The 12,970-nt window shown below is 49.2% G+C and overlaps 1 protein-coding gene and 1 long non-coding RNA gene across 5 annotated transcripts in view; one reads left to right on the top strand and one right to left on the bottom strand.

Moving 5' to 3' along the window:
• The window catches only part of CC2D2A (coiled-coil and C2 domain containing 2A), an 87,872-nt gene that overhangs the window by 54,784 nt on the left and 20,118 nt on the right, over window positions 1–12,970 (top strand). For all 4 annotated transcript variants that reach the window (XM_053672259.1, XM_053672260.1, XM_053672261.1 and 1 more), the window contains 8 exons: window positions 19–157; window positions 962–1,165; window positions 2,892–2,984; window positions 3,880–3,971; window positions 7,298–7,465; window positions 9,788–9,893; window positions 10,090–10,199; window positions 12,420–12,516. In XM_053672259.1, coding sequence (XP_053528234.1) covers window positions 19–157; window positions 962–1,165; window positions 2,892–2,984; window positions 3,880–3,971; window positions 7,298–7,465; window positions 9,788–9,893; window positions 10,090–10,199; window positions 12,420–12,516 — 1,009 coding nt within the window. The remainder of the gene's footprint in view (window positions 1–18; window positions 158–961; window positions 1,166–2,891; window positions 2,985–3,879; window positions 3,972–7,297; window positions 7,466–9,787; window positions 9,894–10,089; window positions 10,200–12,419; window positions 12,517–12,970) is intronic.
• The window catches only part of LOC128628437 (uncharacterized), a 48,232-nt gene that overhangs the window by 31,430 nt on the left and 3,832 nt on the right, over window positions 1–12,970 (bottom strand). The window lies entirely within an intron of this gene.

Genomic DNA, 12,970 nt, shown 5'->3' with positions numbered 1-12,970 from the left:
AATGAATTTTTTTTCCAGTGCTTTGAAAAGAGCAGATGCCATCTCATCCATTGGCGCCTCGGGACTGACGGACATGAAAAAGTTGGCCAAGTGGGCAGCAGAATCCAAGCTCGATCCAAATGATCCCAGCAACGCCCCCCTGATGCAGCTGATCTCGGTAACGTGCGGCAGGGGAATGTGCACACACTCTTTCTCGCCCTGGTGTGATGACAGGAATGACAATGGCTCAGCCCTTTGCACACATTTTCTTTCATCCTGTACTCTGTGCCGTAGTGCTTAATAGCATGAGTGCTGAGTGACTGGCCGGTTTAAATGCCAGCTTGGCACCTACCTGGCTGTGTGAGCGAGGTAGGCGCTCATGGGTCTAAGCCCTGAGACACCCTCCCAGTGCTGCTGTTGCCAGTGAAATGGGTTCTTGCAGTGTTGCAAGAAAGGAATTTCAAAAGGCACATGTGTGGGAGAACCTCATTTTATATTGTTGTTCAAACACAGTTGTCTCCATTTTCCCATCACCACCTTCCCCTGCCCCACCCACCCCCACCTCCCACCCTCACTCCCATCCCCAATTGGCTTTGTCCATGGGTCCTTGATACATGGTCCTTGACGACCCCTTTCCCTCCTTCCCCCCATTATCTCCCTCCCACCTCCCCTGTGGTCACTGTCAGTTCTTTATTTCAATGTCTCTGGTTCTGTTTTGCTTGCTTGCCTGTTTGTTTTGTTGATTAGGTTCCACTTATAGGCAAGATCAGAAGTGATACTTTTTATAGTTACTGAATGGCTATATTAACATCTTCCTTGTTACTATTACATTTTAATGTACTTTGTCTTTAAATGAAATGCAGGACATTTCGGGTTTCTCAATCTAAAACAGTTAAGCCTCCATTCCCAAAAGCTCAGGGCTGGCTTTCTCTGGATAAAATCTGCCCATTGTCTAGAGTTTTGTATTTTCCGTTTTTTATAGGTTGCTACCAGTGGTGAGTCCTATGTCCCTGATTTCTTTCGACTGGAACAGCTGCAGCAGGAATTTAACTTCGTGTCAGATGAGGAATTAAATAGATCCAAACGATTCAGGCTTCTGCATCTTAGAAGCCAGGAGGTGCCAGAATTCCGAAATTATAAGCAAATTCCAGCATATGACCGAGAAATCATGGAAAAGGTATTCCAGGTAAGAAATGGCTGTGGTAAAACACCACTGTGCCACTTGGTCAGCTTTTTAATGTAAATTTTGTTGATATATTTTCAATAGCAATGCTAGTTTCTCTTTTGCAGCACTTTACATAACCTTTTCACTATATTTCTTATATTCAGTGTTAAAAAACCTCTTATCTCAATACAGTGAAAGACATCAACTAAGAAAAATTAGGATGGTAGGGTTGAGAAATATCTTAGGTGTTAAATATGGCAAATTAGCCTGCCTTAGTCAAGAGTTCAGCGCCATTTTAATCCAGTAAAATAAGCACACGGTCAGTAGTGAGCACCATGGGAAACTGAGGGGTAGGATTTGAGCCGCCTCAGGGTGGGAGCAGGAGAAAGGAAGCAAGGAACAGGCTGGTGTCCTGGGCAAGGGCAGCAGGATGCAGAGTCTGGTGGGCCGGGAGCCATCTGAGGGCCGTTGGGGGCAGGACCTCTGAAGGCTTTCAGAGGCTAGGCCTGGGTAGGTGGGGCAGGCCAGCGGGTCCAGACAGGTGAGTCTGCATTTGATGAGGTAAGTGAGGAGCCATTAGAAATTAGTACCCGTATGACTTCTCCTGCAGAAGCCGTTCTTGGAGAATGTTTCCCGTTGCTTGGTGCTTCTCTGCATGGTTTGGACTTGTGATTGTTATAAACTCTCGATCTGAACTAACGCAGGCACCGAGGGGAGTTCACTGAATGATGAAACCCCGAAATGGGATCAAATAGCTAAAGCCGTGTGAATGTCAGGCGCCCATCTGTGCCTCCGTGACGCCCGGCTGCAGGGCCCAAATGTACCCAGGACCTTTCACACCCTGTCTGGGCTTCCCTTGCTATGGTTGCTTCACTTCCCCCCACTATGAACAGATTTCTCTACTTGGCCACATGGTCCCCCCATTATCCAAGTTCACATCCAGTAGTTTCAGCCAGAAGGGAGAGGTGTGTCCATTTTTTTTTTTAAATTTATCTTACAGAGATGGGGCAGAGGGACATCCATTTGTTTTTCCACTTAGTCATACATTCACTGGTTGCTTCCTGTGCGGGTTCTGACTGGGGATCAAACAATCAAGCCTGGCGTGTCAGAATGACCCGCAACCAACTGAGCTACTGGCCAGGGCACAAAGCTGTGTCCTTCTGTCTCAAGTTCAAAAACCTTGAGTCACCCTGAGCATTCAGCGTGACCAGGAGAGGATTGAAAGAGAAGACGGCAGTTCCCTGGGGCCCATGGGGGATTTTACTGATGGAAAAAGAGAGGAGAATGTGGCGGCCTACGCAGACAAATCCACAGCACCCATGACCTTCCTCCAAGTTGGTGACCAAGTCAGCTGCACCAAGATGCCATGTTCTATTTTGTAATTGCTTTACTTAAAATAGGAAAAGGCAAAAGTTAAGCAGAGGCTTCAGCTAAGTTGCCGGGTGAGCTTGGCATCTTGAACCACAGCGACTGTTACCTGTGTGGCCTCGGTTTCTTCCCTCATGAACGTTGCAAAGTGTAGTTCCAGGTTTCTCTTCCACCTATAAGGCATCCGCCAACTGACTCTGAATCCTGGATTCTGCGTCCCAGACCAGTTCTGAACCGAACGTTCACAGGAAGGTGGAAGAAACATTAAGAGCCATAATTCATGAACGTAAACCCAAGGGATAAATTCCCTAATCTCCAGAAGGGCACAAGAGAGTACTAATACTTTAAAATCATAAAATTATTCCTTTTTAATTTTTAGGACTATGAGAAACGGTTACGAGACCGAAATGTGATTGAGACCAAGGACCACATAGATGGCCATCGGGCCGTAGTGGCCAAGTACCTCCAGCAGGTAAAAAAATCATTTTTAACAGCCCTGATGGGGGAAAATGGCCTGCCCCCTGGGGTGGTAGGTGGGAGGTCTCTTCTTTCAAATAGCTGTGGGACACTTAACCCCCGAAGGCTTCTTTTCTCAGAATTAGAGACGTGAAATGGATGAACAGTTCTCTTCGTCTTTTGAACACGTGAAAACATTAGGATGTATCTCAGCTTCCTGTCAGTGGTTCTCTTAAGTGGGCTGTAGCGACGAAGTACTCAATATTTGAATGTCTGCATCATACTTCGTAATAGAATAGAAGTTTTATGAGTGACATACTAACTGCCCTATTCACTAGAAAGTTGAAACATCTTTTGGTCCTCTCTCTCTCCTTCCCTCCCTCCCTTCCGTCCATTCTTTAATAAATTTAACTTATAAGAAATGCTACAGTGACGACGATACCTTTTTCCCATAAAGTTGATTTGCCCTCTGTCACACATATTAAAAAAATAACAATTTATGACATTTAAGAGGTTGTCTATTTAAAGGAGAATTAGGAAATAAACCAATCTGAATAGAGAAAGAACTTAAGAAGCACTTCTGCACCCCCTGTGCTTCGAGGCTGGCCCTATTTTTCATTCGTTCATCTGTTCAGCAAGCTCTTATCTCCTGCGGGTCAGGAGCTTGCCCAGGTCCTGAGAATGGAGCGATGAGCAGAACTGAGACCCCTCCACCGTAGGTGCTCTCACCAGTGAGCAAAACTCAGTGATGGACAGTAGGAAGTGGCCAGTGCTGCGGGGAAAAGGGAAGGTGGCCGCTGGGGGCTGGGCGGACGTGACACGGGGTGAAGATGTGGAGGAGAAGTTTAGGGAATGAACGCCGAAGACCACGACACAGGGACACTTTACCTGACACTTCTTTCTTTCCCCAGGTTAGAGAATCAGTGTTAAATCGCTTCCTAATTGCAAAACGCCATTTTCTCCTTACGGATTTGATCGTCGAAGAAGAAGTTCCCAATATCAGGTAAAAACAAACCTTTTGTTTCATCTACAAATGATTTTCATTGCATCACAGTAAAACCTTCGCGTGACTGTAAGATGTCTGTCCCTGTTTGGGGCGCGCTGGGTCCACGAACAGTGCGGGGAACTGGTGAAACTCGATGCGTGCCCGATGAGGGCAGTAGGAGAGGGGACTCGGTGAGAACACGCTGCCCTGCCCGAGGCCCTCTCCGTCCCTCGCCAGCCCCCTGCCGCGCCCACTCCGCTCCGGCAGCCTTCGCCCTTTCCTGTTGCCATCGGAGTCCGACAGCCTCTCCCTCCCGCACTCGCTCCTCCCGCTTCCCTCATCTCCCAGTGCTGGCCTTTCGCCTACTCTCCCATCGCGGTGGCTGAGAACCACGGGGCCCACGAAGGTCTGGGTGGAGGGGGAGGCCTGGTCCCAGAACCACAGCTGGGAGGGGGCAGAGCTGCTGTGTTTGGTGAAGCTCAAGGGCAGCTGGGGAGAAACGGTTATTCACCTAGACGTTGGAAATTGGCCATATCTGCTTGATTGTTTTCCTCTCATTTAGAAAAATCTTCAAATTCTGTTGACTGCCGGGGGGGGGGCGCAATTCAGAAAAGGTGGGGGATAACTTTCCTCACAGGTGGTCTTGTGCAGTCCGTTAATCTCATGACCCCTTCTGGGACTGAATCTCTCGGTCTCCCCTAAAAAGGTTATTTCTTAGGCGTGTATTTCCTCTCCACCAACAAGTCGGGAAGGAGACAAAGCACCGTGCTGTCTTCAGCAGCCCCTGACTTTGACTTTGTCTCCATCCATGTACATAAGAGAGGCTATGCCCGTAAATTCACACAACACCTTCTCCCTAGTCCAGGCCCAGAGTCCGGGCATCGAATGCTTGATTCCATCGTGAAAATTACACGTAGAATCGATGGTGATTTTTCATGCTGTTTTCCCATTTCTTTTCTTTCTTTTTCTTTTTTTCTGCTTTACTTTCTGCATTAAGTTCTGAAGGCTCAGGGTATGTTCTTTCTTCTTTTCATTTTGATTTGTTCTTGGCTTTAAACTAATATGTTTGTGTATTTAATGTCCCAGCCCTACGATGTTCCCATGTGAAGTCTTTGAGGGGAGCCCCGTCTGGGGGAGGGAGGCAGTATTTTCGGGGGGAGAGTGTCACATGAGGACCCCCTGGAGAGGTGCCTCTCTCAGGTCCCAAGCTTGGCCCGGTAGGTGTGCTGGTAGAATGCTGAGGAAGATGGGCTGTCATTTGTGATAACATGGTTGGACAGAGGGGGCATCAGGCTGAGTGAAATCAGACAAAGATAAACACCACACGATTTCACGTACATGTGGAATCTAAAGAGCCAGATTCTTGAGAACGGAGAGTAGAATGGGAGCTGTGAGAGGCCAGAAAGCGGGAGAGCGGGGGAGGTATGATTTAATGGTACGGATTTGTGACTAGTAGGTAAATAAGCCCCGGAGATCTAATGCAAGCAGAGTGATTATGGTCAACAACACTGTATAATAAACCTGAAAGGTACTAAAAGCCTAGACCTTAAATATTGTCGCCACACAAAGGAAATGATAATTATTTGACATGATAGAAGTGTCAGCTAATGTCATGGCGAGAATCATAATCTATGAATACATCAGACCAATGTGTTGTGGTCTTAAACTAATACAATGTTATATTCAATTATATCTCCATGAAAATTAATTTAAAGTGATAAAATAATAACATGCAGATAATCACACGCACAAACAGAGATTAGCAAAAATGTACAGTAATGGCAGTCTTCTCACACTTCGTTTGGGAGAGAAGAATTCGCCTTCACAGTTCTACATGATGTTACGTGCAGTGGCCTCATTCCTGTTTTGAGTGAGTTGAGAAATGAATGTGTATAAATACCAGAAAAGAAAAACGAGACTGGCAGTGAAGTCGGGTGACCTGAGATTGGACCCCAGTTCCCCATCCCCTGTTTAGGAGCCTTCAGCAAATTGTATCACTGCTCACAGCCTCCAGTTTCTTCATCTAGAAAAATGGGGTAAAGCTCATGCCTGTGAGGATTAGAAATTGTTACATGCGAGGCACTCAGCACTCTGCTTGATGCACGAAGGTGCTGATGAACGCTCACTGTTCCGTGCTCTGTGGGACTGAAGTCCCTGGGGAGGAATGGAAACAGCAGCCTCCCTGCTGGCGGGTGCCGCTTGGACAGAGGGCTCCAGCTGAGCTCACGGAGAAGCAGAGCAACGGAGAAGGGCACACTGCAGCCTGCGGCCAGCTCTGCACAGCTGGCTTTGTTCTGTGCTGTTTGGCATAGTCAGTCATGTCAGCTTCCAGGTGCAGAGTCACATCTGTGTTTCTGCTTAGTCTCTGGGCCAGAATTTAATTATTTACTCCAAGGCCTTTCTCCCGTGAGTCACTGACTGCGTTGCTTTCGTCTTCCAGGAAGTGTTTATCTGACATGATCAGGGTGAGAAGTAGGAAGACACGAGATCCTCCTGCTCCTCCTCCCCTGCCCTTCCTCCTGATTCCGCCTCTTCCTCTCCTTCCTCTTCCTCCAGCATTCTCACCAACATCGTCATCATTGACGTCATCCCAACATTTCCATTCCACATCTACTAAGTGCTAGGCCAGTGCCAGGTGCTTGCATGCACCTCCTCACTTAGTCCTCTCAACAACCCAAGGGGGAGCTACGGGCCCCATTTTACAGATGACAAAACAGAGGCTTAGAAAGGTGAAATCATTTGCTTAAGATCAGAGAGCAGAGGCAGGATTCACACCCAGTCTTAGATCTAGTGCCAGAGAGTGAGGTGTCCCAGGAAAGGCCTGGAAAGGCAGTAAACATCAACTGCAGGCCACGGAGCAGGGGAGAAAGTGCTCCAGGGGCTCAGGAGAGGGCGCCCCTTCTAGCTGATGTGCCTGGGCCTCGGGAAGGGGAGGCCCTGCCCTGCAGGTAGGGAAAACTGCAACCGAATGGGCAGTGAGGAGGAAGGTGGGGGGAGGCACTCCCTGTGTGGCACCGGCAAAGGCAGCGAGGAGGAGAGACGGGGCCGTGGTTGGAGGGGCTGCGGGGCGAGCATGGCAGAGAGCGAGGCGGAGATGCTGGGAGCAGCCAGAGCACCCTTTTCTTTCTCTGATCAGTAGCAGCGGCTAAAATAAATTATAATAACCCATGCAGTAGGATGGCTCCCGTCTTAGGAAAATTTCTTGATGATTTCTACCCTCTTTGAAATAAAGGCAGAGTTTTGGGGGGGGCCTGTGAGGGAGCGTGGGGCAGAGCTCGAGTGGTCGCGTGACTTTCCAGATCTTTCTTCTCCTCAGAGTCCTAATCCTCTTCTGTAATCGTTAGCATTCTCGGCCTAAGCCTTTTCAAGCTGGCGGAACAAAAGCGACCACTGAGGCCGCGGAGAAAAGGCCGGAAGAAGGTGACCGCCCAAAACCTGTCCGACGGAGACATAAAGCTGCTGGTGAACATCATCCGAGCTTACGACATCCCGGTGCGGAGGCCGGCAGCAGGGTGAGAGCCCTCCCCACGGCCCTGGGGGGGGCTGTGCGATCCCTGCCCCGTGGTCACGTCTTTGTAGAGTCCACTCCGGTTTGCAACAGAGTTGTGCTGTGGGGGCGGGGCGGGCTTGCCGAAGCCAAATCCCACTGGTTGTGAATAATAGAACCAACTCAGTCAGCTTAGGCTGCACAAGGGGTCAGGGGCACTGTCTCGTGGAACTCGGGACAAGGGGTACGCTGAGCTACAGGGCAGATTGTAAAGATTAACGTGGTTCTCCTGAGGCCCCGTCATCTCGAGTGCTTCCCTCCGTGGATTTGCTTCCTTCTTGCGTGTGATGGAAGTAGTTTGTCCAGCCAGGGTACCACCCACCAAGCTTCAGCTTCTCCAGGGAGGATCTGGGGGTCCTGACAAGGGTCAGGTGTTCATCCGTGGTCTAACCACCCACAGCCAGAGCAACAGGGTCACCAGCCCGGGACGGTGGGCAACAGATCCCAGGGACGTGCGTGTGAGCTGAGCAGAAACCCAGGAGGTGCCTGCCCTGGGCTCTGGGACACACTTGCTACAGGCGTAAAGCCGTGGTTTCTCTCTTAGCTGCTCAGAGAAGTGTTATGCCTGTGACATTTCTGCACTGGGGGCGCTGGGGGCACTGGGGACCCTCAGCCACAGACGAGGGAGTTGAGTTACTTATCCCCTTGGAGGATGAGAGATGGAAGAACCCAGAATGAAAACAACTTTGGCTGGTGTCCTTGCCAGTGTAATGAGGGAAGCTGTCGCTCATTGTACATTCACCATGTTCTAGGCACCACGCGGGGCACCTTCACATATATTATTTCATCAACTTCTCACTGCTGTCACCAACTCCATGTCACTAAAGGGAAAACGCAAATAAAGGGACTGTAAGTGGCTTGTCCAAGGGCACCAGCCCTGGATGAGTGCCATGCCGGCCTTGGCACCTTCTCTCCTCCCCAAGTTCTTCCCATAAATTTACTTTCCCTTCCTTCCGCCCCTTTATTTTTCCTTTTTTTAAAAGCTAATTCTCTCACCCAGCACAGAACACCTGATCATCACCAGCTGCTCCCAATTTTACTGCTTGCACATGTCAGTTTAAGCTCTGCAGTCTGTGCCGTAGCGTTGCTTCCTGGGGCCGGAGCCCGGCCCTCTCACCTTGATTGATTGTGGGGGGAAAAGCTGTCTGTTTGTTTGTTTGTTTTGATATATAGGTGTTTGTCTTATTTGTGGTCTCTTTTGATTTTTTAAGTGTTGAACAGTTTAGTTGAACTAGTCACCAGGAAGCACAGTGGACCGTATGGCACACGTTTTGGTGTCGAGTCACCGAGGCGGCCCACGCACCAGCCCCTGAACCGAGCTAGCCCGCATCTTAGTCCTCTACCCTTGCATCCAACCAAACGGAATTTTCCAACTCCCCCTCTGTACCCTTATGGCCCCTGCTCGTCCCTCGAGTCTGACAAGCCTCCCACTATTTTGCGATGATTGTGACACGTCTGCCTCCTGCTCTGGTCTGACCTGAAGAGCCCTCACTTGTCTCGGCAGCTCCGGTGTCTAGCACGGGGCCTAAAGTGCAGAAGGCATTTACCAAATATTTGTGTAACAATGTTATTGACGCTGCTCCAGAGAAAAGGGGGTCTTCTCTGGTAGCTGTTACATTAAAAAATTCCACTGTTACTGTCTTATCGCTTATCTGAAATGCTTACTTGTGAAAAGGTAAGACAATCTGACGGAAATAGACAACTTACAGTTCGGCAATGAGTGCAGCATATTTGGTGAACCATGAAGTTCAGACAAAATACCTAGGAGAGTTGTTAGGAGGAGGGGAAGGGGCCTGGGAGAGGCTGTCCGGACATGACCTTCATTCCTTCCTCCAGGAAGAGCAGCTCTTTAAAAGAGAAAGAGGACAAGACCCCTGGATCCTGGCTCTAGCAAGGAATCTCCGATCCCTCCCTTTCCCAGAGAGGGCTGGGGGTCCCGGAAAGATGTTTACCTGGGGATTGTAGCTTAAGGTTCCTGGACAAGGCCGGTTCAGAGAAAATACAGCAGGAGAGGAGTTAAACGGGGACGTTCAGGGTTCTGCCACCTGAGAGGGATGGGGCTCCTTTATGGGTACCCTCTGAGAGAGGAGAGAGAAAAGGACTCTATCCTCTGTCCTTAGCCATCTGGAGGTGACCAGAGCGTACTGAAGCCTACTGAAGTGTCAACAAGCTTCAACAGAATGTCTGTCACCTTTGCCACCAGAGCCACACACCTTTGAAAAAACCTCTTCTCAGTATGTAATTAGACTTCCCTGTCATTGATGTTTCTGAACATTTTCCCTCCCAGCAAATTCCAGCAGCCGTCAAGGTCTTCAAGGACTTTCAGCGAGAAGCGGGCTGCTTCCCCGCCCACACACAGCCCAGCCCACAGCGCCCACGACCCACTAGGCCAGGTGAGGCACCCGAAGGGGGGGTCTCCGCTCAGACTTCACCCCTCCCGCTTTCAAGAATTGCCTGGAAGCTGCCTGGTCTGTTTCCTGCTTCATTTTCTGGAAGCGTACTATTTAATAAACACATTCTACCTCTAGTTAGAGCAAAATAATTCAACTAAGTGTTCTGGTCTCTTACAACTTGCTTTTTGATTTTAAGGTTTTAGTACGTCCTTTTGTAGAGGTTTCTTTTCAACGGACAATCTGCCATACCACGACGGCGGAAGGGCCAAACCCCAGCTGGAATGAAGAGCTCGAACTTCCATTTAGGTGAGCGTGTGTTCCTGGGTAATGTACTACAGGGTAGTTGAAGAAATGTGCAGGAATCGTAGGCTCCCAGGGAACCGGCTAAGGCGAGGGTTTGTGTGGCCGGTGAGCTCAAACAAGGAGCCCTGATGCCACGGCCCGCACTCTGCCTCCTGCGCGGCCCTGAGTCCAGTCAAGAACGCAGGAGGGAAATGTCCAGCTTTCGAACCTCGGGTGCCCTGTGGGGACGCTGCACTCCTCTCCGGGCTCTGGCTGTTTACAGCCCGAGTTCCCGGGCCCTTCCCCCATGGCCTCTGCATTGCTTTTCCTCTCTTCCTTGTCTCCCCAACTCTGGAAGCTTTAGGTAAATTTGAATTCCCTTGTTCTCATAAATTATGCCTTACTGGAAATACAGAAGCATTTAAAAAAGAAGGAAATCTTATTCTCCGTGACAGCATGGATAGACCTGGAGAGTATTATGCTAAGTGAAACCAGCCAATCATTTGTGATTTCACTTATATGTGAAATCTTATGGACAAAATAAACTAACAAACAAAACAGGAACAGACTCAGATACAGGGAACAGACAGCTGTCAGAGGGGAGAGGAGTCAGGGAGCTGGGTGATAAGAAGGAAGTGATTAAGTAAAGAAAAAACATACAGATAACAGTACAAGAGGAAAAGGCGGGGGGAGGAGGAAGTGGGCAAATGGGGGAATAAATGGGGCAGAAAGACTTGACTTTGGGTGGTGAGCGCATGATGCAACATGCAGATGATGTGTTATAGAGTTGTGCTCTTGAAACCTATATGGTTTTATTAGCCAATGTCACCTCAGTAAATTCAATAAAGCATATAGATATATAAAAAATTTTAATATGACTTTAGATATTTAAGATTCATTGTCTCAGACCTTGAAGCAACCTTACAAATGATCTGGTCCAATGCTCTATTTTGTCAAAATACAAAAACAAAACAAAACAACACTAAAACCCAAATATAGAAGGTGACTTTTTAAATGTGAATAGTAAATCAGAAACAGTAACAATCAGAACTAGTTAAGGCATAAGAAAGGGGCAGATGCCACTGTTATACATGTTACAAGCAGGAAGAATGAGAAAACAGAGGCAGGTGCTCCATGAATCCCTGCCCGGCCCAGTCTCTCGCTCTCCCACGGAGCGGCCTGCTTCGACCGGGGCCTTGCCGGACTCCGAGCAGGTTGTGCTGCGGGAGACGAACCTCTGCCCTGCGGTGCTCACTCAGCTGTGGGGAAAGTGGGCGGGGCCAGGAGCATTCAACCAGCCAGGTAGCAATACAATAGGTGTAGACTGGAGAAGGGCCCTCTGGAGAAGCTGGCTCTGGAGCCCGGCTGACTGCGAGGCCCGAGTACTAACACCAGGGGCCGCTGGAGACCCTGTCTGCAGCTGACTCCATGGGGCGGAGGGTGGGAAGTGGGCGTAAGACTAACCAGGACAAGCCAGCAGACGGAGGTTTTAGTGCCCTTTCTACTTGGGTGTGGACACTATGTTATGAGGGGAACCCCTAGAAACTGGAATTTACTTATAAAAAATTGTGTATTTATTCTTCCATGTTTAAACTTCAGTCACCTTCAAAATTCTGTCCATCTGATGTAATACACCTATCAAAACTTTTTTCCCACTGCTCAGAACAGTGCTTGAACTCGTCAAGTTTGATGTCTTTTAGTGCTTCTGCCATTTTTTTATTTCACCTCTTCATCGGCAGAACGTTTCTCTCTGAGGACTTTTCTCATCCAGGGAAATAAAGAAGTCACTCGGGGCAGGATCAGGTGAATAGGCAGGTTGGAGCACAGGGGTCATGCCATTTCTGATCAAACACCGCTGGACACTCAGCACCACAGCAGTGTGGGCGAGTATACTCGCAACTCACCCATCACGACATGGGCAGACGTGTTGAAAGTTTCCAAAAAATTCAGTGAAGCTGAATGCAGCCTCTCATGACCCCAGCTGGTACAGATGGGTTCCTAAAACACGCACCTAGCGGGGAGCCTGTCTGACAAGGGGCCCGCCCTCCAGAAGATGATTCTGGTTTGGGGTTTCCCCGTAAAACAACGCCCATCCCTGTGTAAGATAAACCCCTGAACTGGAGCACTGCTTTAACCTGCATCTGTGCTCCCGCTTGAGTGTTTTTTTCAAACTGGAACATCTGAGTGCTCGTTATGTCTCCTTTCCCATTCTCACGGCCCCTGGGCCCCGTGTGCCACTCCCAGGGCCCCGAACGGGGACTACAGCATGGCGAGTCTGCAGTCGGTGAAAGATGACGTGTTCATTAATGTTTTCGACGAAGTCCTATATGATACCTCGGAGGTGAGTTCGCGGTTCGAGGAGGGAGTCTGCCCTCATTCTCGCAGCCCCTCTGCACCTCTCCACGCCTCTCGTGTTGTAGATTTCTGAGACCCGAGGTGTACCAGTGGGGAAAGGGAGGAGGGAGAATGGAAAACGCGAAGTAGCGTTTTTATTTTCAGTTGAGTGTCGCTGTGTTCCAGGAGTTGTATCGGGTGTTTTCACACACCTTTTCTTATTTAATCCTAAAATAACGCTGTGAGGCAGATTGGTAAGTATCCAATGTAATGATGAGGAAACTGAGGTTCAGGCTTTCCGTGGGCCCCAAAACCATGAAGCATCTGAGCCAGAATGTGACTTTGGTCTGTCTAACCTAAGCCCCCGCGCTTGCAGCCCCGTCCCTGCCGTTTTCTGCCACCAAATCTGCCCCGTGACTGTCTGGAGCTCTTAAACAGTCCTTCTACCCACCTCTCCTTTA

This window comes from Artibeus jamaicensis, unplaced genomic scaffold (genome assembly GCF_021234435.1).
Source record: "Artibeus jamaicensis isolate MK-2021 breed Jamaican fruit bat unplaced genomic scaffold, CSHL_Jam_final contig_76, whole genome shotgun sequence".
Classification (NCBI taxonomy): Eukaryota; Metazoa; Chordata; class Mammalia; order Chiroptera; family Phyllostomidae; genus Artibeus; species Artibeus jamaicensis.
The sequence above is the reverse complement of the archived record's forward strand: the minus strand, read 5'-3'. Positions and strand labels throughout refer to the sequence as shown.